This window comes from Mangifera indica, chromosome 19 (assembly GCF_011075055.1).
Source record: "Mangifera indica cultivar Alphonso chromosome 19, CATAS_Mindica_2.1, whole genome shotgun sequence".
NCBI lineage: Eukaryota > Viridiplantae > Streptophyta > Magnoliopsida > Sapindales > Anacardiaceae > Mangifera > Mangifera indica.
This window is the reverse complement of record NC_058155.1, coordinates 5,934,755-5,960,326: the sequence shown is the minus strand read 5'-3', so window position 1 is coordinate 5,960,326 and position 25,572 is coordinate 5,934,755. Positions and strand designations below refer to the sequence as shown.

The 25,572-nt window shown below is 31.9% G+C and overlaps 3 protein-coding genes across 17 annotated transcripts; all 3 read right to left on the bottom strand.

Annotated features, from left to right (window-relative positions):
* Positions 1–2,644: 2,644 nt before the first annotated feature.
* LOC123203506 lies at positions 2,645–11,541 on the bottom strand. 15 transcript variants are annotated; one of them, XM_044619873.1, is made up of 23 exons: positions 11,338–11,541; positions 10,304–10,831; positions 9,291–10,209; positions 8,989–9,185; positions 8,568–8,892; positions 7,840–8,095; positions 7,540–7,756; positions 7,237–7,417; positions 7,006–7,070; positions 6,698–6,911; positions 6,467–6,531; positions 6,158–6,338; positions 5,927–5,991; positions 5,624–5,804; positions 5,393–5,457; positions 5,085–5,265; positions 4,854–4,918; positions 4,551–4,731; positions 4,320–4,384; positions 4,011–4,191; positions 3,780–3,844; positions 3,477–3,657; positions 2,645–3,110 (listed from the first exon to the last, which is right to left on the bottom strand). In XM_044619873.1, the coding sequence occupies exons 1-23, from the start codon at positions 11,467–11,469 to the stop codon at positions 2,773–2,775; spliced, it is 4,848 nt and encodes a 1,615-aa protein (XP_044475808.1). In that variant the 5' UTR covers positions 11,470–11,541; the 3' UTR covers positions 2,645–2,772. The 15 variants fall into 15 exon arrangements, with proteins under 15 accessions (XP_044475808.1, XP_044475798.1, XP_044475800.1 ...); XM_044619863.1 differs by having other exon boundaries at positions 8,989–10,209; XM_044619865.1 differs by having other exon boundaries at positions 3,477–3,654; positions 8,989–10,209.
* Positions 11,542–19,040: 7,499 nt separating this feature from the next.
* On the bottom strand, positions 19,041–19,586 carry LOC123202856. Its single transcript, XM_044619006.1, has one exon. It carries the CDS (start codon positions 19,584–19,586, stop codon positions 19,041–19,043), a length of 546 nt encoding a protein of 181 aa, XP_044474941.1.
* Positions 19,587–23,868: 4,282 nt separating this feature from the next.
* On the bottom strand, positions 23,869–24,483 carry LOC123202854. Its single transcript, XM_044619004.1, has one exon. The coding sequence runs from the start codon at positions 24,481–24,483 to the stop codon at positions 23,869–23,871; it is 615 nt and encodes a 204-aa protein (XP_044474939.1).
* Positions 24,484–25,572: the final 1,089 nt, after the last annotated feature.

The window sequence follows — 25,572 nt, the reverse complement described above, 5'->3', positions numbered from 1 at the left end:
TAAAGATGTTTTTCCTTTTGCTGATGAAATTAAAGGTATGACATCCACTGGTTCGTCACCAATGACACACAATGAGTTTCTTAAAGAAAGATATGAGGTAATTTCATCGCCTCGTAACACTAGCGGTACATTGACAGGATCTGAACAAAGTGCTGACTCATCTTCACCTACCCTATCCGTGGATGTTCCAGTTATCTTTGATGATCCTGATCTGGCTCCCTTGAGACGATCATCACGAACCACAAAACCTCCCATTTGGAGCACTGACTATGTTTTCACTATTTCATCTAACCCATATGCAATCTCTTGATATATTAATTATGACAGGTTATCTCCAGGGCACAGAGCTTGCATCAGTCACATCTCTGCACATCGTGAACCTACTTCATATTCAGAAGCAATACAATTACCTCATTGGCGTCAGGCGATGGCAGAAGAGTTAGAAGCTTTGTATCTCAATAAAACGTGGGACCTTGTACCACGACCATCTCATAGGAAACCCATCGACTGCAAATGGGTCTTCAAGATAAAGCACCGGGCAGATGGTTCCATTGAACGATATAAAGCTCGATTGGTTGCAAAAGGGTTCACTCAACAGGAAGGGCTTGATTATCAAGAGACTTTTTCGCCTGTTATCAAACATGTTACTGTTCGCACACTCCTTGCCCTTGCTGCCTCTTATGATTGGTCTCTTCATCAGATGGACGTTCACAATGCCTTTCTTCATGAGGACTTAGATGAAGAGATTTATATGGAAGTTCCACCCGGAATTCGCAAACAGGGGGAGAATCTAGTATGTCAACTGTGAAAATCCTTGTATGGCCTGAAACAAGCATCCCAACAATGGAACACTAAAATCACAGAAGCATTGATCAAGCTAGGTTTCAAACAGTCAAGACATGATTATGCCTTGTTCACAAAAAGACAAGGAAAATCATTCATATGCCTCGTGGTTTATGTAGATGATATCCTCATAACTGGGAATGACACAATCGCCATAAAAGAGCTGAAAACTCACCTCCATAAGTCTTTCAGAATAAAAGACTTAGGACCTCCAAAATATTTTTTGGGGATTGAAATTGCTCAGTCTGCAGATGGGATCGTCCTCAACCAATTTATGCATGCACCAAAGCAGTCTCACATGGATGCAGCCTTAAAGGTAATTAAATATCTAAAAGGATGTCCAGGTCTAGGATTATTATTCCGTCGAGATAAAACCTTGAAAGTAACAGCTTACTGTGACTCAGACTGGGGTACGTGTCCTATGACAAGAAAATCACTGACAGGTTTCTGTGTAAAACTTGGGGATTCTCTTATATCATGGAAAACGAAAAAGCAATCTACTGTCTCTCTCTCTTCAGCTGAAGCAGAATATCGGGCAATGGCAAAAACTACTTGTGAAATAATATGGATTCGTGGTCTATTAGAGGATCTGGGCGTAATAATCTCAAAACCAGTTGAACTCTACTGTGATAATAAGGCAGCAAAGGATATCTCTACCAATCCAGTCTTCCATGAAAGAACTAAGCATATAGAGATTGACTGTCACTTTGTAAGAGACAAGATACAGGAAGGCTTGATAAAACCTTACCACATTCGAACCACAGAACAGTTGGCTGACATATTCACCAAACCTCTGGGATCAAGACAACATTTTTATCTCTTACACAAGCTTGGAGTTTATGACATCTACAAACCACCAGCTTGAGGGGGAGTATTGAAAATCAGAATCACATCCACATCCCTGGAAATCATGCAAATCATATCCCAGAAATCAAGCAAATTATCATCCATATCACATCCCAGATTATTAGCTATCACATCCCTAAAATCATGTTTATATTGATGAGCAGATTGTACAAATATTATGTTGCCGTAGATAGATTGTAATTTTCAGTATATAAAGCCATTACATGTAAAGATCAAACACATAAGCAATAAAACAGAATTCTTTTTTACTCTTCTTGAGCTTCTCTGGTTCGTCACATTGAACCAACTCTGCTCTCTCAGATTTTGGCACATCTCAACATGCACGTGTCCCTCTGCTTTACGGGACAACAAGCGTGTACTCTTATATGCACATGCATGGGCATACACCCTTGTGTTACATGGTTGCATATGGGTCTAAATACATATAACAATAAAACTATATATATTCATTTTAAGTACACATTTGATATATATCATCAAGTAATTAAGTTATTTTGAATTAAGAATAAAGTAATATTTAATCACATAATGATATATCATGTGTGTCCTCATTTATGTATACAAAAATATGTATGCATAACATTGCTCTACATATATTATCAATTAGAATAATGTGAAAAGGAAAAAATTACCCTTGATTGTGCCTGTGGGTATCACACATTATTTATCATGTCATCTTAATTTAAACAATTAATTAAGAATAAAAAACATTTTCGCTACATTATGTAATTAATCAGAAATATCTTTTGCATCATACAATCTCATCCAAAATAAACACCAACCATATACTATAGAGATGGGTGTTAATTGGGAAATTGAAGAATAATTTATCGAGGGAATTGATCTGGATAAAAATAATTGATTAATCTTTCACCTTGTCTAATCTATATAACTATTGAAAATAGACATAAATACCCTCAGATGCCACCATATTAATAAAATTAAATCATTTGATTCAAATAGATAACATCAGTAATTATTCCCAAAAAAAGAAGAAAACTTTCCCGTATGTAATGTAACCATGCCATAGAATATTATTTATACCAATTAATTCAGCGCATCTTATTGGTAACCGTCTTTAGATTGAAATCCCTCAGATTTCAGTTTGTCTGCACAGTAAGATGCACCATCAGAAGCAACTTTTGCATCATAATTTGCAGTCATAGGATCTACATCCAAGTCGCTCAAAGCACTTTTGAATGAATTCACGGTGTACTGATACTGTGAAATGCAGAACTCGTGTGCCGATTTCAGTTTCGGTGAAGATTTTTCCTTCTTCGCCATTGCATCAATGTATTTTAGGCTGCTTGTGGAATTAGATACAGCCAAGTTTAGCGCTATCTTAGCCAGCAATTTCACGTTTGTTGTAGACAAGGCTTTAGGATCTAATGCGAGAGCGGCTACACAATCACATATATCTTCTGCATTACTATGTATACCAACATTCATATTGTGAATATATATATATATATATATATATATTATGGCATTATTCATTTATATACCAAATTAATAAAATTAAATTATCCACATTCTGCATTCAAATAAACAATTTGAAAATTTGTTCCCTGTAAGGGACGTTGATAATACAACCATTCAACCATGAAGTGTTTAGTCCATGATTGAATAATCGTTGTAGCAACCTCCAGTACAAAAACAGTACTTTTTAGAATCAAACCGCAAAGGATTTTTGGCCATTTGTACCATAAGGTAATCAAGTTCAGAAATGCGAAATCTTAGCTTTGGTTGCTAGTTTTTCTGCTTACCATTTCGCTTGTTCTTTCTCTTAGGCCTTTTCTTTCCCTTCCCCTTGTTTTCAATCTTCTCAGAATTTTCTGGCCGCTGGGAACCAGAGGCTAGATGAACTTGCAATACCTCCTTACTGTCCTTATCCAATTTCTCTTCTGATCCCGCCTTTGTTGCCTTGCCTTTAGTACTCCTATTCTGCTGCAAGATTAGGCTATTCAAGTGAACATCCAACCGTAAAATCACAAAAAAAAAAAAAATCTTAATCTAATCTTATTACTTCAAACTGTATTTAATAGATGCGAAAAAAGAAATGAAATTACCTCAACTGCTGGGGCATTCAACAAAATGCTCTTTTCATCATCTGCATCTTTCTGTTGCCAGAATTCTGTGAAACAAAACTGACCATTTAATATCAATAAATATTTAAAATATAAAATAACAATTTGTTCTTATATAACCAGAAAGACTGACAAACTTTGCCATTTGTACCATAAGGTAATCAAGTTCAGAAATGCAAAATCTTAGCTTTGGTTGCTAGTTTTTCTGCTTACCATTTCGCTTGTTCTTTCTCTTAGGCTTTTTCTTTCCCTTCCCCTTGTTTTCAATCTTCTGAGAATTTTCTGGCCACTGGGAACCAGAGGCTAGATGAACTTGCAATGCCTCCTTACTGTCCTTATCCAATTTATCTTCTGATCCCGCCTCTGTTGCCTTGCCTTTAGTACTCCTATTCTGCTGCAAGATTAGGTTATTCAAGTGAACATCCAACGGTAAAATCACCAAAAAAAAAAAAAAATCCAAATCTAATGTTATTACTTCATTCATACTGCATTCAACAGATGTGAAAAGAGAAATGAAATTACCTCAACTGCTGGGGCATTCAACAAAATGCTCTTTTCATCATCTGCATCTTTCTGTTGCCAGAATTCTGTGAAACATAACTGACCATTCAATATCAATAAATATTTAAAATATAAAATAACAATTTGTTCTTATATAACCAGAAAGACTGACAAACTTGGCTATTTGTACCATAAGGTAATCAAGTTCAGAAATGCAAAATCTTAGCTTTGGTTGCTAGTTTTTCTGCTTACCATTTCGCTTGTTCTTTCTCTTAGGCTTTTTCATTCCTTTCCCCTTGTTTTCAATCTTCTCAGAATTTTCTGGCCGCTGGGAACCAGAGGCTAGATGAACTTGCAATGCCTCCTTACTGTCCTTATCCAATTTCTCTTCTGATCCCGCCTTTGTTGCCTTGCCTTTAGTACTCCTATTCTGCTGCAAGATTAGGCTATTCAAGTGAACATCCAACCGTAAAATCACAAAAAAAAAAAAAATCTTAATCTAATCTTATTACTTCAAACTGTATTTAATAGATGCGAAAAAAGAAATGAAATTACCTCAACTGCTGGGGCATTCAACAAAATGCTCTTTTCATCATCTGCATCTTTCTGTTGCCAGAATTCTGTAAAACAAAACTGACCATTTAATATCAATAAATATTTAAAATATAAAATAACAATTTGTTCTTATATAACCAGAAAGACTGACAAACTTTGCCATTTGTACCATAAGGTAATCAAGTTCAGAAATGCAAAATCTTAGCTTTGGTTGCTAGTTTTTCTGCTTACCATTTCGCTTGTTCTTTCTCTTAGGCTTTTTCTTTCCCTTCCCCTTGTTTTCAATCTTCTGAGAATTTTCTGGCCACTGGGAACCAGAGGCTAGATGAACTTGCAATGCCTCCTTACTGTCCTTATCCAATTTATCTTCTGATCCCGCCTCTGTTGCCTTGCCTTTAGTACTCCTATTCTGCTGCAAGATTAGGTTATTCAAGTGAACATCCAACGGTAAAATCACCAAAAAAAAAAAAAATCTAAATCTAATGTTATTACTTCATTCATACTGCATTCAACAGATGTGAAAAGAGAAATGAAATTACCTCAACTGCTGGGGCATTCAACAAAATGCTCTTTTCATCATCTGCATCTTTCTGTTGCCAGAATTCTGTGAAACATAACTGACCATTCAATATCAATAAATATTTAAAATATAAAATAACAATTTGTTCTTATATAACCAGAAAGACTGACAAACTTGGCTATTTGTACCATAAGGTAATCAAGTTCAGAAATGCAAAATCTTAGCTTTGGTTGCTAGTTTTTCTGCTTACCATTTCGCTTGTTCTTTCTCTTAGGCTTTTTCATTCCTTTCCCCTTGTTTTCAATCTTCTCAGAATTTTCTGGCCGCTGGGAACCAGAGGCTAGATGAACTTGCAATGCCTCCTTACTGTCCTTATCCAATTTCTCTTCTGATCCCGCCTTTGTTGCCTTGCCTTTAGTACTCCTATTCTGCTGCAAGATTAGGCTATTCAAGTGAACATCCAACCGTAAAATCACAAAAAAAAAAAAAATCTTAATCTAATCTTATTACTTCAAACTGTATTTAATAGATGCGAAAAAAGAAATGAAATTACCTCAACTGCTGGGGCATTCAACAAAATGCTCTTTTCATCATCTGCATCTTTCTGTTGCCAGAATTCTGTGAAACAAAACTGACCATTTAATATCAATAAATATTTAAAATATAAAATAACAATTTGTTCTTATATAACCAGAAAGACTGACAAACTTTGCCATTTGTACCATAAGGTAATCAAGTTCAGAAATGCAAAATCTTAGCTTTGGTTGCTAGTTTTTCTGCTTACCATTTCGCTTGTTCTTTCTCTTAGGCTTTTTCTTTCCCTTCCCCTTGTTTTCAATCTTCTGAGAATTTTCTGGCCACTGAGAACCAGAGGCTAGATGAACTTGCAATGCCTCCTTACTGTCCTTATCCAATTTATCTTCTGATCCCGCCTCTGTTGCCTTGCCTTTAGTACTCCTATTCTGCTGCAAGATTAGGTTATTCAAGTGAACATCCAACGGTAAAATCACCAAAAAAAAAAAAAAATCTAAATCTAATGTTATTACTTCATTCATACTGCATTCAACAGATGTGAAAAGAGAAATGAAATTACCTCAACTGCTGGGGCATTCAACAAAATGCTCTTTTCATCATCTGCATCTTTCTGTTGCCAGAATTCTGTGAAACATAACTGACCATTCAATATCAATAAATATTTAAAATATAAAATAACAATTTGTTCTTATATAACCAGAAAGACTGACAAACTTGGCTATTTGTACCATAAGGTAATCAAGTTCAGAAATGCAAAATCTTAGCTTTGGTTGCTAGTTTTTCTGCTTACCATTTCGCTTGTTCTTTCTCTTAGGCTTTTTCATTCCTTTCCCCTTGTTTTCAATCTTCTCAGAATTTTCTGGCCACTGGGAACCAGGGGCTAGATGAACTTGCAATGCCTCCTTCCTGTCCTTATCCAATTTCTCTTCTGAACCCGCCTCTGTTGCCTTGCCTTTAGTACTCCTATTCTGCTGCAAGAATAGGTTATTCAAGTGAACATCCAACTGTAAAATCACCAAAAAAAAAAAAAATCTAAATCTAATCTTATTACTTCATTCATACTGCATTCAACAGATGTGAAAAAAGAAATGAAATTACCTCAACTGCTGGGGCATTCAACAAAATGCTCTTTTCATCATCTGCATCTTTCTGTCGCCAGAATTCTGTGAAACAAAACTGACCATTCAATATCAATAACTATTTAAAATATAAAATAACAATTTGTTCTTATATAACCAGAAAGACTGACAAACTTGGCCATTTGTACCATAAGGCAATCAAGTTCAGAAATGCAAAATCTTAGCTTTGGTTGCTAGTTTTTCTGCTTACCATTTCGCTTGTTCTTTCTCTTAGGCTTTTTCTTTCCCTTCCCCTTGTTTTCAATCTTCTCAGAATTTTTTGGCCACTGGGAACCAGAGGCTAGATGAACTTGCAATGCCTCCTTACTGTCCTTATCCAATTTCTCTTCTGAACCTGCCTCCGTTGCCTTGCCTTTAGTACTCCTGTTCTGCTGCAAGAATAGGTTATTCAAGTGAACATCCAAGTGAAATCAGCGTCACTGACAAATATAAGCACTAACCATGGTAGGAAAAATTGATTGGCAAAGCAAGTATAGCTAAGGAAACAATATACCTTCCACTTTTGATTGTTGAAAAGTACACTGTCAGCATTCAGCAATTCATTCAATTCATTAAGCTCTTTTTTGGGCTCTAATATAGCTTTGGCCAAATCCTTATCTTCATCAGCATTAAAGAAACAACAGCGGTCCTTAGCATCATTGATTAAGATTTTCCAAACAGATTCACCATGAGTTAAGGTCCTTTCATTCCCTAAAATCCATAAACAGTGCCTAGAGGGTATCAAAGGGACCGTAGTTATTCACTATAGTTACTAAAATGAACAAAACACAATGTACAATATTTACATGTATACCTGGCCCTTGTAAGTGCAACATTGATTCTCTGTGGCTTGGACAAGAATCCAATGGATCCCCTTTCGTTGCTTCTCACAGTGGAAATTATAATAATGTCCTCCTCACCACCTTGAAACCCATCAATCGACTTCACTTTTACAGTAAAGTCATCAGAGTCATCATACTTGCCTCCAAGTTTTTTTTCAATTGCTTGTACTTGAGCACTGTAAGGTGAGACTATGCCAATGCTCAGCTTCTGTTTTGAGTCATTCCAATCTGCATATTATGAATTACCATGGATATAATAAGGAGATTCAATAGAAGTATGTTTGGAATTTGTTCAAGTTGAAACAATTCATGCCATTTATATAATGATTTCATTATTTAATTTAACTCTTTCTCTTCAATCATGTTTAACAAGTGATGCATAATACAAATTAGTACATGCATGAGATGTTAGCCAATAAAAATTTGACAGTATATAGCATTAGATATTAACAAGAAATCCGCACTTTTAGATTTCCATTTGCATAATTGAAATAAAAGGCCATGTAAATGTATAAATTATTCTCAAAAAAGCTAGTTTCATTAATTGCCTGCTATAGAAAGGTAGGTTAAGCCTCTGGGACATACAGTCATCAATCAAAATGCTGACAATATAGAGCTAATGTTTTGTTTCTCAAAGTGGAATATCAGAATTTAAATGAATGATATGCTAATATAAACATGAGACTCCAACAACACATACCTTTGTACAGGTTCTGCAATATTTTCATCACAACAGCTACCTCAACCATATTTCTCCAGCTACGGCCAATGGACTCTTCTCTCCCTTCAAGAATATTGATGAAAGAATATGGACGGAATATTGGAGATCTTGGCAAAAAGACATTTTTGTTGATTCTTCTTTTAACATTAGGAGAATCCCAAATCCGGTTGTTATAAAAATAAGAATTTGGGAAGCAGCTAATTGAGGGGTGCATCCGATACTGTGTATTGAGCAGGTGTTTAGAGCGACCCAATGAGCTCAGCCTCTCAAATAAGCTTCTCCCGAAGGAAGCTTCGTCAGTAACCTGATAAAAAAAAAGCCGAACAAAGGAACTTAAAAAGTAAAGCAAAGGCCAAATACAAAAAAGTCACCAGAACTGTTGAAATAACATAAACCATACCTTGCTTTTAACCATTGCTGGCAATTGGCACTCATCCCCAATGAGAATAGTATGATTTAAGCCCAACAGTTGCAGGGGTATTGTCGACTCACTTTCTTTTAGTTGTGCCGCTTCATCAATGACCAGAACGTTCAGTGGTTCCATGGCCACTGAATGCAGCTTAAATGAACTAGAAGCAGTGCAAAATATTACAGAAGCTGTTTTAAAGCAGAAAGCTTTTAATGAATCTATGTTCATACCACTTGGAAACTTAAGTTTATTAAAGGAATCCTGAAGATTTTTTAAAACTGTATGGCATTCACCTCTCCTTTTCTGCAACAAGTAATTTCTATGCCCAGGTGATGAAAAAAACTCTTCAGCTACTGAATGTGAAAAGAGCTCTTGCAGCTCGTCAGAAACTACATTTTTTTGAAACAACAAAGTTTCGAAAGAATCAAGTAAACTGATAAGATCTATCATATTTTGAAAATTACTTTCCAAAATGAAACGTTTTGGTATGTGAGTGCAGAAGATAAATATACAATTCCTAAGAGGAGTAGCAGTATGTTTAAATCTATCTCTCACAAATTCAAGAAATGATTTAAACTCCTCATTGTCACCTTCCATTTCCATATTCCTGTAATTCTCTTTGACTTCATTTTTGTCAGTACTTTCTCTCTTCTTTACCAATTTATTCTCCAAGAAAATGTGATACTGAGAAACACAATCTTCAAGTAAATCCATCATGGATGAGAAGCAATGCCTCCAGCCAGTCAGCGTACCAAAACACTCTGAAAGCTTTTTAACGCGATAATCCAAATATATTTCTTCTATTTCTTGACCAACTTTGAGTCTCTCCTTACTCCCAAACAAGAGAATATCTCCAAGAGGAAGCATCAGAGTCTCACTTCCATAGTCATCAGTTTTAATCGATTCTTTCAGCAGCTTCAGAACACGAGAAGCAACTTCTGTAATTGCAACATTCGTCGGGGCACAAGTAAGGGTTCTGCATTTTGTTTTCAACAGAGTAAAGAGAAGCATACTAACAGCTTTAGTTTTCCCTGTTCCAGGGGGACCCCATATAAGTTGCACAGAGGACTTGTGATCACAACGCACTCCATCAAGACAGGCAAGAACTGCATTCAATTGCGAAGCATTCAATGTTGATGATAAGCCACTACCAAATTTCTCATATAAGATCCCTCCATTCAGTTCAGAACAGACTTGGCAACTTTCCTCCGACTGTCATGCAACATGCAAGTCTCAATCAAAAACTACACAATGTATGTCAGCAAGAATAAGTATAGTATAAGTAAATCATCTTCAGAAAACTTACCACGGAATTCCCGCGTAAAACTTTTTTGATAATCTTCAAATTTCGGGACATGTTCAAGGATTTCCATATTCTTCTGTTAGTAGTAATATTTGCCAAGAAAATCACAAACAGTGATTTCTCCCTTTCAAACTGCTGGATGCTTTTTGAAGCCTTCACTTTAAAGTAAGTAGAAGTGCTATCATTATCATCCTCAGCGATTGTCATGACTGATAGAAAAGACCACATTCTACCAACCCTCTCCAAGTCGGAAATAGTTTCAGGTTTCGCATCTGCTAAAATTAAAATATCCCCCGGCAAAGTTTTATAAGGCTCTTTACCATTGTTACTGAACCTGTTCCTCCAGTAATCAATCTTAACATCAAATAACTCAGATCCAAGAGGCCTAAAAACATCCACCTTAGCATAAGGTGCTCTTGAAATGATCTCCATAGGTGAAAACAGTTCTGCTCGTGTTTCTTCCAACAAAGGATAAACAAATGACCCCAAATACTGAGTGACAGATTCAAATGATTCCGGAATTTTTTCCACCTGAAAGGAATAAAACAATTACTCAATTCAGTAATAAAATATCAATTAAGCCATTTTCAGCCAGCATGAACTTGAACATAAGATGAAAGCACTAGAAAGTAAAGAGAAATCTCATCTAAAGCTTGTTGCTGAATGAGATCAACCGTTGCCAAAAAAATAAAAATAAAAAAAAAGGAAACAAACTACAAATATTTCTTTTTGTAAAGCCGCACTGCACTAATAAGAGAGGAGCATCCCCAACATTTACACAAGAATGAGCGGGAAACGCCAATGCCGCAGTTAAAAACATTGCTCCATTTTCATAGACAACTGAACATTACAGATGATTAAAAGGGAAACGCCGAACGTAACAATTAAAAAGCCAAACAAACATAACATCGAACATTACAGATGATTAAAAGGGAAAATTATTAACTGGTATATCCTAGGGATATAAATATAAAATATGAGTTTCTTTATTAAAATTTATTAGTTACTGAAAATGAAGAAGAGTAAAGAAAGCAAACCTTATGACTGAAAAGATTTTTGTTACGAATGTCATCAAGAGACCAAGAAAACAGAGTATTAATGAAGCCATCGTCATGATTTTGAACTCCTCTCTTCTTGCTGCTACTACTACCTTCACCTTCCATCATCATATCCACTGATCCTTCTTCTGAGAATTACACAGTCAAATGAAGTGGCTTTACTAATGAGAGGCAACTAGCTTACTTCAGTAGGAAGAAAACACCATGCAAATGCAATGAAGAAACAAGGAATCTATTGTACTTCCACTTAAAAAGCTGCTAACACATTTAACATCGTCTTTTGTTTGGCATATCATATCACACCTTGAAATGCTTTTTAAAAGCATATTAAAGAGCCCAAAAGTCATTCGCTCATTTATTCCATTCCCATTCGGCCGTTTGGTGTCTCAAGGAAGAAAAGAAAAGTCTTCAGTCTCCTCTTCATGACGTCGCTCCCCTTCTCAAACAAGTTGTCATCAGTGTACGGAAACATCTAAGTTTCTTGTGGGGTTTGAAAAAGAGTTTAAAATGTGATCACATTCTTTTAAAAGTCAAATAAAAAACGGGACTTTTTATAGAGAGAAAAAGTTTTGATTTATTAAAAAAAGAAAAAGGAGAAAAGAATTGACGCGTGGGTAATTTTGTTTGCGTTGATCCCAGTCCTCACAGAACTCAGATGTTTCGCGTCTTTTCACTGTTGTCAACTGCCTGTACTAATTTTCTTAGTAGCAAAGAAAATTTATTCGCAGCCCATGAATGTACATTCAAAATAAATATTAATATATGTTTACCAATGATATGTTCAAGTGATTAAACATAAATTTATTTCTAATAAAATCATAGTTATCATATAAATTAATATCCATTCTTAGTGCATATTATTTTATTGAGAGAAAAAAAAAACATTTAATGTCACCCTAATGATCTCCATTATAATTTAATGAGATATTATACCTACTAAGGTGGGTGAAAGGAAGCATGATTGCTAGTATTTTATAGGGGTTATTAATTAAATATTTATATTTGAAGGGAATTATATGAAAATAATTAACAAATCTAATCTTATGACGGTTATTGATATAAATATGAATATGAATATGAACTTCAATTGTGTTATCTCTAAAGTTATGATGATTTTGTGTTGTTGTGTTGGTTTATTATTAATATATATATTATTGAAGGTTTAGGGGTGGTTAAAAGTGGTATGATGTGTTATACATAAGTTTATAAACATTTTGATTCTATCAACATGCTTTAGAGAGTTGTTTCCATATTTATATCAATGACAGTCAATTGTTGATATAAATGTGGTATAATGTGTTACACACAAGTTTCCATATACGACTACCAAGTATGTGGGTAATGGATGTACTATCAAAGTTGAATAAGCTAGTGATACATCATAAGTTATGGTGGTAACAAGTATTAGTGTATGGTGGTTGTAATGTCAGGAAGCATTATTAGACCTATCAAGAGGCTGTGTCAAAATTGGCACGACCTATTATGCCATGGGCCGTGTCAAGCCAAGGTTCAAAGAAATGCAAACCTTAGAGAGTTGTTTCAACCATGAAATTTGAAAGCTCAAGGTATGGCCAACATGGTGGGTCATGCCTTTATGGAATTTTTTGTGGGTTAGTTTGCCAAAATTATCAACCCATGAAAATTTATTTTTTTGTAGTAGAATTATCAGATAAGTAGGATTCTCTCAACCCCTTATATGGATATGTTGTTGTTGTGGACTAAAGGATTTACCCGTTGCCATTAGTTGATAGAGGATTTGATGGGAATCAAGGATTATTAAATTGATCCTTGTTATTGTTGCTTAATGAATGTTATGTATTTCAAATATGATGGTGATGGGATTCAGTTTGTTAGTCATGTGTTTTGAAGGATTATGCAAAAGTTTTTATATATGTATGTTAGAGATGATTTGGACTACAATAAACATTTCCTAAGCATTCAGGTTAGTTTAAGTTAATTGAGATTACTTTCGTGCCAACCCTAAGATGACTTTATTTTGTTTTGAGTCTTGTCAGGTTGACCCGAATTCACATTCGTGTAAAAAAAACTCAACCCTAATATGATGTTTTTCATATTATGTCAAGTTAGGTTAACAAGTTGTATTAAAATTGTCAACTTTAATATTAATACTATTATAATATTTGGACAATATGACACAATACCTTTTTGATAATTAAAACTAATGGATGATTTTGACAAATAGGTGGAAAATAGCTTTTTCAAACTTAAATGGTGGGAATTGTCATTTCATTAAACCTTGAGAGGGACATAGTCATTTGCCATTAATAATTTACCATTAATAAATTTTAACATTTCAGCAAAATTTTCAAATGTTTAGTATTCTTTGTTATCTTTCTAAATATCTATAATATATTTTGAATAATACTACTCATCCTAAAAAACATATGAAAAATTCATATATTAAATGATGTGTAACTATTTGTGACCCTTATATATAAATAATTAAAAACAAAAGTAATACCATCCATCTCAAATTTTTCTACCCAAATGATGTATCACTTATGAGAGCTATTATATTTTGTTTAAAAGATGATATACATACGGTGACACGTTATTTATAATATAATAAAATAAGATTATGCTCAAAATCTTATATTTATATATTTTCTTATGCAATGAAATATATTATAGAATGTTATTTCCAAATTAAAATTTGTTTCAAGTCTTTCTTGGTTGAAGACTCGTTGAAACAAATGGATTTGCCTATTACATGAGACAAAAGATTTTCTCTTAAAGAATTTTGAGATGAAAGATATGAGACAAGCTTTTTATGTTATCGAAATAGAAATATTTAGAAAAATATCATAAGAAATTATAAGTCTACTTTAGAAAGTATGTATAAGTACAATTCATGGAATTTTCAATGAGTAAATGTTCAACCATGGTGGCATCCATAAAGAAAGGTGATAAATTCAATCTCATGCAGTGTCCAAAAAATGAACTAGAATCAAAATAAAAAAAAAATGGAATCAATTCCTAATGCCTTTGGAGGTTTAATGTATCTATAGACTTGTACAAGATCGAATGTAACTTTTGAAGTAGGAATGTTGGGCATATATCAAAGTAATCATGGAATTAATCATGGGAAGGCTACAATTAACACTCTTAGGTATATCTCAAGGGCAAGATGATCTTTTTACATGTATTTCTGGATATATGTATTTGAAACATAAGTTAAGAGTATGAATATATGTTTATTTTGAAATTTTCAGTAGGTGAACGTTTGTGCATGAATGATGCATGTCCATTCATTTGATTCATCGCATGACCATGCATGCTTAATATGCACACCCATGCAGTCAGTTATCTCATGAGAGTTTATAAAAGGTATTTAAGGGATTTTGAGATCGTTATCCCATAAATCTTCAAGTTCTTCTTATCTAGTTTTTTTGCTAAGTGAGAAGAGAGAGATCTGATGTGCTTCTTTCGACAAGTAGAAAAAGATTTTTGGCTATTAGCTAATTAAGGAAGAGAAGACTTTATCAGTAATGAATCATCTAGTTATTGAAGTCCAAGTAAGTAGGATTACTTGATTTCTATTTTTGTAAAATGTAGTGCTGATATGATACTTGGATGATATTTCATCGTTTAGTAAACTGGGAAAAAGTAGATGGTTAATTTCCAAAAAAAGACAATTACCAAAACAAAAAAGAGTATATGGATTTATGTGAATGTTTATGCACATATGGGTATAAAGAATTAAGTATTATGTTGTTAATCCATTATGTTGAATGTTGTGGAATTTTTGGTGATTTTATCTATTTAAATTGATCATGAACAATTATATAAGTTAAGAGGTTAAAGTCTGTAATGAGTTATAAGATGGATGTGGGAAGTTTGATCAAATTTGATTGGTTATGTACATAGTTTGTGTGATAAATGTGTTGTTTTGGTATGTTGTATTTAAAACTTATTTTATGCATCATACATGTTGGAGACCCAATGAATGTATGTTCAAAGGACACTTGGATCTATACAACAAAATCAACAAAAGAAGGATTAAGATAGAGAAATACTCAAGTGTACAACAACCTTTCTCTATCTTAAGGTTAAAACAGATGAACAGTCAAATAGAATTCAATCGACCGAATAATCTTAAGTTTATGTGTTTAAGAGTTAAATATATCTTGATAAAAAAAAGACTCAAATGCCCATTTTAGGTAAAATTACATAATTGATGTGCAGTAAAAAACTTTAAGACACATATATCTTACATTATGTGTTGCATCAACATAATGATTATAGAAAATGGATAAGAGATTATATATGAGATTAATAAAGCAAATAATAATACGACAAATTAAGAGAATGAACGTGCACGATTTATCTCAATTAACTTAAAACCAAGACTATGTCAAACAAGGGCAATATTACCATTTTTACGGTTTATCGAACTTTCTTTAAAAATAAAAAGGTAAAAGATAAACAATGCACAAATACAAAGCTCAATACGATACGTATGCATTTTATTTAATACGACCTTGTCGGAACAAGGAGATTTAGTAAACAAAAAGAAACTACATGACATTATTGGGACCATGGAAGACAAGCATGATTACCAACCACTAGAATCATACAAGCAAGATTATATTGTGAAGTAATATTCCATTTGCATTGTCTACAGTCACCTATGTTCGAGTCGAAGATCTTGACGTTATGGTTCTGACTAGAAAATAGAAAACTGCAATACAACTTAGTTGGTGGATAAAACCCATCTCGAAAATGATAATTCATTGTCTCACCTTTAACAATAATGTTATGAATGAGTGATGGATGGCGCACCCCAGAAACGAGTTTGCAATCTGCGATAATGTTCTCACCAATAGTTTCTAAACCATTAAGGACACTTAAAGTTCTGCTAGGTCGATGGAAAAAAGTAATATCACACATAATCATGTATGGAAGTATCAGAATCATGAACAAGCTAAGCTTGTTGAATGAATTCATGCTTGTTACTAATTATTACAAAGGGCAAAATCTGCAAGAATTTAGAGATGAATTTTGATCTTACTGAGGTTATGAGAAAATGAAATAGTGAACTTAAAGTTTACAAAACATAACCTTATAACAATGTTATGCCCATCTATAGTAATTTATTGTTGTTTATTTGACCACATACTTAACTTTTATGGTAAATTTTAATGGAAAATAATTGTATGCTTAATTAGGCATTGGGCTTCCCCTTTAGTCAAGGCCATTATTGAATCCAAAACCTAAATTTTTTGTATTCTTTGTTGTCTTTTCTAACCATAAATAATATGACCTTGAGATGTAAAGTAAATTACTATTTATCTCAAATTTTACGTCTTCAATGATGTATCATACAATGTTTTTAGACTCAATTTGGGTTTTGAACCAAGTAAAGAGTTGGTCTCTAAGTTGATTGAATCAGCCAACCAGGTATATCAATGATATCAACATAATATAATTAATATTTTAAAATATGTTTTAGCTATACTAATATCAACATGATGCTTAGATAATTTGATTTAATTACTAAATCACAATCTGATACGATTAACCTCAGGTTAATTTAATTTGATAGCTACAAAAAGTTTTAGTCATATCCCAAGTTTGATTTGTCACCGATTTAGTCGAATTGATCAGTTTAATCTGAGTTTTAAAACATTAGTATCATATATAAACATTGTTATATTTTGTTACATAATAATGTACGTATAATAACACATATTTTTTATGTGATCTTTTGAATATTTTTTGGATAAACAGGAGTAAGCATTTTTTTGGTCAAAGTCATGTACTTACATATCTCCTTTTGTATTGAAATATTATTATGGAATATTATTTTCGAAATTAAAATTGTTTCAATTCTTTCTTTGTTTAAGCTACGTTGTAACAAGGAGATTCGCAAAATTTTCACATTAGAAAAAAAAACACTTTAACAACTAATTCCACCCACTATCAATAAACTCAGCTTAAATCCAAAAATTCCTTATATATTGCAAAAAAGACAAACAAACAACTCTAAAATATATATAAATTAAAATGCATGCCACAAAATGCTTACTAGATGCCAGCGGTGGGTCTAATCACAATTCACAAACGTTTCTTGGGCAAAATGGCAAAGAGCTGAGGAACCTATTCAAAGAATTCCAGAATTTCTTCAATATTACAATTCTAGAATGCTTTCAAATTTTCATAAACATTTGGAATTTGTTCTTCTAATGTTTAAAATAATGTGTTTGTACTACAAACACTTTTTTTTTTCCATGTTAAAAAAAAGTTGTATTAGCAAGTGAAAAATAGCAAACAATTTACTCTCAATGATTGTTACTTATATTCTTACTTATTGATTGTTTATCTCTCAAATTTTTCTATTTTGTCTTTTTTTTAAAAGATAAGATCGAGTCATGGCTATGAAATGATGTGTTGACTAACATGAGTAACAATGGGCTTTTTCACTAAATATATTATGGAATTATTCATTTATATACCAAATTAATAAAATAAAATTATCCACATTCTGTATTCAAATAAACAATTTGAAAATTTGTTCCCCGTAAGGGACGTTGATAATGCAACCATTCAACCATGAAGTGTTTAGTCCATGATTGAATAATTGTTGTAGCAACCTCCAGTACAAAAACAGTACTTTTTAGAATCAAACAGCAAAGGATTTTTGGCATTACATAATCAAACCAAACTTTCCAAGAAAATAAGTTCATTATTCATCAAATACGGATTAAACAAATCAATGAATTCAGATCATCTTATTGGTAATAGTACCTCCAATCTCGCTATAAATCTTCACATAATTATTTCTAGTCCTAATTGAATCCACATCTTGAGATTGAAACCCTTCAGATTTCAGCTTGTCTGCACAGTTATATGCACCATCATAAGCTTTGAATACAAAGGATCTACTTCCAAGTCGCCCAAAGAAGCTTTGAATGCATTCACAGTATATTCATACTCTGAAACGCAGTACTCAAGTGCCGATTTCAGTCTTGGTGAAGATCTTTCCTTCTTTGCCATCGCATCGATGCATGTTAAGCTGCTTGTGGTATTTGTGATATGATCATCAATAGAGGATAATTCTGATGAAAAGTCATTGAAGTTCTGGGTGCATTCATGGTTAATTGCTAGTTGTTGCTTGAGTTAAAGGGCTAATGGATGTAGGGCTACATAATGTCGTTCTGTAAAAATAAAAATTAGATGTCTTGACTCTTTAATGCAGAATCCAAAAATATATAGAAATAAATAGATATTTGGGTTGTATTTAGAAGGTTTTGATAACTTACTTTATGATGTCAATATAAAATAATAAAAAGGAAAATATGTTTAAAAAAATTGCCATAATTTGCTAATATTTAATTACCAAAATAACTTCTCCTAATCTAGATTCTCTTTTAATGGATACAAATTTATGATTGATAACTACATTTTAAAAAGAAGACAAACAAACAACTTTCAAATATAAATAAATTATTAATAAAACTATACGTATTTATTTTTTGTATGTAGATAGTGTATCATTATATGATTGAATAATTTTAAATTAAAGATAAAGTAACACTCAATCATATGATTATAAATTATTTGTGTATCAAAAGAATGTACACATAACATTATTGATGAATTATAGCACATGTCACAAAATGCTTACAATATACTGTAAGACTTTCAAATTAGCAATGGGGCTAATCACAATTGGCCATGACAGTGGGTCGTGCTGGCTCTCCACAGTAATATTGACCATCATTAGCAACAAACGCATCATAATTTGCAGCCTCAGGATCAACATCCAAATCCATCAAAGCCATTTTAAAACACTGCACAGTATCTTTATACTGTGAAACGCAGTACTCGAGTGCCGATTTCAGTGCTGGTGAAGATTTTTCCTTCTTTGCCATTGCATCGATGTATGTTAGGCTGCTTGTGGAATTAGATAGAGCCAAGTTTAGCTCGATCTTCGCCAACAATTTCTTGTTCCTTGCAGACAAGGCTTTAGGATCTAACATAAGAGCGGCAACACAATCGTTGTAATTTAAATGGCCCTCTTCGTTCGCTTCTTTGCAAACGCTATCGACTAAACTAGATGGATTGTGGGTGCTTGATGTCGGGAGGGCGAGAGCTGGAGAGGGAGAGTGAAGAAGTAAGAGGAAAGAAATGGAAACTACTTGTGTTATGATCATCAATGGAGGAGAATTCTGATGAAAAGTCATTGAAACTTTGGGTGCAAGCATGGTTAATTGCTAGTTGCTGCTTCACGTAAAGGGGCAAATGGATAAAAAAAGTACAGAAGTAAACAAAGTTTTGGCTTGTGTTTAAAAGGTTTTGAGAACCTGTCATATAGTGTCATTATGAAATAATAACAAAGGAGATGTATTGACTCTTTAATGCAGAATCCTAGAAAAGCAACTGCAAATAAAGTTTTGGGTTGTATTTAGAAGGTTTTTTGGACTTACCATGTAAAGTCATTATAAAATAATAACATAGGAAATTTTTTTAAAATATTTGCCTTAATTTGCAAATTTTTAATGGATAAAAATTTGTTATTGATAACTATATATTAAAATAAGACAAACAAACAAGTAATGAATTAAAATGCATGCCAGAAAATGCTTACAAGATACCATAACGCTTCCAAATTTTAACAAACATTTTGAATTTGTTCTTTCAATAAAACTATATGCACTTATTTTGAATATATAAATATGTATATTTATATATCTCATTACATGATTGGATGATTTTAAATTAAATATAAAATAATACACAATCATATATAAGTGTGTATACAATTATATACTCAAAATGAGTACACATAGTATAACTCTATAGGTATATATGATCCATATTTTTTATTACAATAATTATTACTAGAATTTCAAAGACAATATTTTTGGGTAAACTATGGGGGTTGATAGGATTTTAACCAACACTTTAAAGATTATATTATTATAGTTAAGAAAATGTACTTTTTCGAAATTGCCCCAATTTATAAAGGAGATTTGACCATTGTTGACCCAGATAAAAAATTTTGTACTAACAAAAATCACAATTTTGTACTAATAAAAAATATTTTTTGGTCAATCTATAGTGTGATTTGTGGTTTGAAATTGTGATTTTGATTAGAATAAGGCAAGGGTCTACTAGAAGGTTTTGTGATATTTTTCACACAAGGAGAAAATGATATTTTTGACTAGAGGTATATTGATATTCTACATATTACTTTTTTTTCGTATTTTATTTTTAAATTATGGTTGTTATATTTTACTACAAATTAAAATTTGCAAAAACTCATCTACAACAACTAAATTTATTTTAGTTGCCCGAATTAATTTTTTGATGCCTCACTTTTTCCGTAAAAAAGAAACTATAGAGTACTAAAAATTAATTTTTTATAATTAGTTTTTTTTTCAAATAATTTTGATTTGACAATTAAGTTTTAATTCTGAATAAATTTGTTTGGCAAAATGTAACATACTAATATAGAGGTAAGATTCATCCCCCTTAGACGAAAATATGTTGTAACTAAAATGTTATTTTGATAACTAAAATTTTAATTATGAATAAATTTGTTTAGCAAAATGTAACGTGCTAATACTAACTAATCAAATATTTACCTTAAATACTACAAACAAACATGGAAATAACAACAAATTAATTTTGTGAAAGTCTAACTTGGAAAGAAAATCAAGAGATGATTTGCTTTAGGGATGGCAACAGGGAGAGGATCTCAATCCCCGTTCCTGTCTCCATTACAGAGATGAAAATGATTTTTTATCCTCTCTTCGCAAAGAAAAATTTTTTTCTCCTCCCCTTCCCGTCTTCATGGGAAAAAATCTTTTCCCCGTATCCACATGAAAAAATTTCTTCATTCTACCATTTAAATACAATATAAATATATTAAATAACAAAATTAAGTAAAATTAAAATCAATCCACTATTTCAAATATCACAAATATAATATATTAACCACTATAATATATACATTAATAAACTAACTAAATTTAAAAAATATATATAATTTAAAATTATAAAGATATGTTAATACTTTAAGCAAATAAATTAATATAAAGAGACAGGGATGGGACTGGGGCTGAGCGGGGAGGGGACACATATATTCCCGTCCTCGACCTGTCCCTGATTTGTGGGGATTTTTTTTATCCCTATCTCGTCCCCTTCTTAGCTTTTATCGGGGAATCCTCTCCCCATTAGGGTGGGAAAGGTCAAGACTCCTAAAGTCGAGCCGAAATTACCATCTCTAATTTGCTTTCTTGGAATTCTACCAAAGTAAATGAACAACAACTAATTATATTACTACAAATATAACCATGTATACAAATAATAAGTATAAACATGAGTACAAATAATGTCATGCCACTATATGATTGAAAGAAGATGATTCATCTTTGTCCAACCATGGAGAAAGTCGATCTTTGGCCATGGAGACAATTCGTTTAACGCTGATGAATGGAAAATGTCATTTGTCTTTATTTGGAGGAAGAGCAACCGAATGTCGTTCACCTTGGCCAATTTCGTTAGAATCAAACTAAACACAAAGGGAGAGAGAGCCGACAAACGCATGGGTTGGTAGAGAAAGAAGAAAAAAACCTTGTGGAGAAAAATTAACTTTTCAAACTTGTTTACGGGGAAGACATTGTTAACTCTTTTAATTAAAGAGAAGAAACGTAATAAAATTTTTATTTTATTTTAAATTTTTTGTTAAATAAGAATTTTACTCTTAAATCTAATTAAAAATTTTAACAATTTTTAAAATACACCAAACTTTGGATGGGAATAAAACTTTTGGCCTTTACTTAATTATGTATTTTATTTATGCATGTTCAACAGTTTAAAATGATGAATGAACATTTTGGGCTTATCATATTAGTTTTAGCGAAATCCAATTCACCAAAAATATTCATATAGTAATGTCTAATTATATTGAAGCAACACCCTTCACAACGCAACAACCCCCCTATTGATTTTATTTTTTAAGTTTTTTTTCTAGGCAATGGACCACACAACATTTTAAAGGTTTCCGTTTTTTAATTTCTCTATTTTTGGATCCTTCCTTGCACCTTTGGGCTCCACGCATCTCCACGTGTAGTTTTGGACCGCATTTACAGACTTTTATTTTTGTTAATTATTAGTTTTGGATTTTTCCTTGTACCTTGGACTATGTATGAAAGAAAACTTAAAAAAAAATATAAATTTAGTGAAGGGTTGGCGACGCCAACCCCCGGGCAATAACGCTAACCTTACACGTGTAGGTTAGAGTTGGCGTCACCAACCCATGTTTTGTTTAAAATTTTTTTAAATTTAAATTTTTAAATTTTATAATTATTAATATAACATTAAACAATATTATAGCAACTTTAAACAATAAAAATAATATAAAATAATAATATTAAACAATTTAATAACAAGAAATCATAACAAAATTAAATTTTATATGAAGTCATGAATATGAATCTATCATATATTATTTGATTTTCAATTGTTCGTAAAGAAAACACAGAACATATATATTTTATTGTTCAATCACATATCTTCTCTGTTGAAGAATTTTTTTTCTATGCTACAGAGATTCCTTCTTCACTAGAAGACTGAGGAAAAAAAAAGATATGATAGTCTCTCTTTCTGCATGAGTTACATTAATGAGGGTATTTTAAAAAAATAAAATACTGTTATAGTATTTTTGTTTAAGCTTTAGAATGAGTAGTATATATGTATATACGGTAAAAAAAAAGGATAAAAATTTCAATTTTCCTTTATTGATAGTATATTGGAGTAATTTGGTGAAGATATTAAAATGATAAAATACTTTGGAGAGTGAAAAAAAGGTAATTTCAGATTAATTTAGGTTGGGTCATTTTGAATATTAAAGGGTTAAGTTAAAGTTAGAAAATTTGATACGATTCTAATTAGGATTAAATTAAAATTGAAGGTTTTTAATACAAAATTTAAAGTGACACAATATAAATATAACCCTAGGAATCAAACTGTTAGATCTACTATATTGATATAATGCATAAAAACTAGATTAGGATTATATAACATGATTAAAAAAGTTAAATTATTTACTTTCCCCGATATTTAGTTTAAATTTCAATGTCAGCTAATGGGACAAGGCCAATGAATATATTATATTTGTTATCCAAACTTCGATTTACATTCAAATTAATAAAATGGTATTACATATACACTCGTCGTAGTTATTTTAATAAATATATAGTATTATCATATTATTTATTGTCGTCTTATTATTTCTTCAATCCTTAATTTAAAAAATTAATTCATAATAGAAAATAATCTGGTTTATTATGTAATCAGAAATACCTTTTGCATTTGACAATTTCATCATGTAATTGACACGAATGTTTTAAAAAAATATTACATTAATAGAATTTGTTAGAGATAAATTATAAGAATGTTTAAAGATAATATTAGCAACAGTTAAAATATATAGTTGTATTTTCCCATATATGATGCCACATTGGGACCATGCCAATGAATTCAGTCCATCTTACTGGTAACCGTATAACCAATGTCACTATAAATCAGCACATGATTGATTTTAACCCTAACTGAATCCACATCTTGAGATCGAAAACCTTCAGAATTCAGCCTGCCTGCACAGTAATTTGCACCGTCAGAAGCAACTTTTGCATCAAAATTTGCAGTCATTGGATCTACATCCAATTGGCGCAAAGCGCTTTTGAATGAATTCACACTATATTGATATTGTGAAACGCAGAACTCGAGTGCCGATTTCAGTCTCGGTGAAGATTTTTCCTTCTTCGCCATCTTGTCGATGTATGTTTGGCTGTTTGTGGTATTAGATATAGCCAAGTTGAGCGCTGTCTTCGCTAGCAACTTCACGTTCGTTGTAGACAAGGTTTTAGGATCTAGCGCGAGAGCGGCTACACAATCGTTGTAACTGCATTGGGTCGTTCCTTTGCAAACGCTATTGACTAAACTGGATGGACCATCTTTGCTTGGTGCCACAAGGGCGAGCGCAAGCGAATGAGAGTGAAGAAATAAGAAGAAAGAAATGGAAAATGCTTGTGTTATGATCATCAATGGAGGAGAATTATGATGAAAAGTCATTGAAATTTTCGGCGCATTCATGGTTATAGAAGTAAATATATAAGTAAATGAAGTTCTGGGTCGTATTTAAAAGGTGTTGAGAACTTGCTACAAACAACCAACTTTCAAATATAGATTAATAACTACATATTAAAAAAAGACAAACCTTTGGTAAAAATATAGATTAATAACAAATATAATACATATTTTTTTATTTATAAATTTTTTAAATATTAAGTTAAGGGATTTCATTAACAGAAAATTTTCATAGGTAGGTTTTTAACATTTTCAAACTTAATAAGTAAAAATTTGTTATTGCAACTAACCTTTGGTAAAAATTAGTCTTTTAGTCTTACTAAATAATATAATTTTCGATGTTAGCTTAAGGTATAAGACCAATAAATCTTGGACCCAGAAATAGGCCCAAATCTATGAAAGCCCTTGGGCCTTAACCTGAAGAAGTAAATTAAATTGTGCCAAAGTCCAGTACAGAAAAAGCGAGAAAACAAATAATGGAAATAATGTTTTTTTAATTTTATAAATAATCATAAAAAATTTATAACTTTTGTATCTTGCCAAACCTCTATTTTATTTCATACATTAATTCAACAAAAAAAGAAAAATTGACAGATAAGTTAAAATTGACGGAATAACACCTATATTCTTTTTCTTATTAACTACAGATAAGTTAAAATTGACGGAATAATGAGTTAATATTGATTGTTCATGCATTAATTCAACAAAAAAAATTCTACATATTTTATACAAAATTTAACTCTAAATCATATAAATAAATTAAACAATTATATTTATAACTTAAATTAATTATAATAATTAAAACTGACCTAGCAAACATAGATTAAAAAGCAAAAAATGAAAGATACGAGTGATCACCGACCCTATACCAAGAAATTTTAAAATTTTAATTTCAATTCTTTGAACAAAATGTTAAAAAACCTAATAAAATGTTTACTTATTTAAATTAAAATAAATTTTTTATTGAATTTTTTTTTTATAATTAAACTAAATTTTAAATTAAAAAATCGAGAGAATAGGGTTTAAACTTTAAAATTAGAAATAAAGTGTAAAATAAATATTAATTATATGATATGCATAAATAATGATATACAG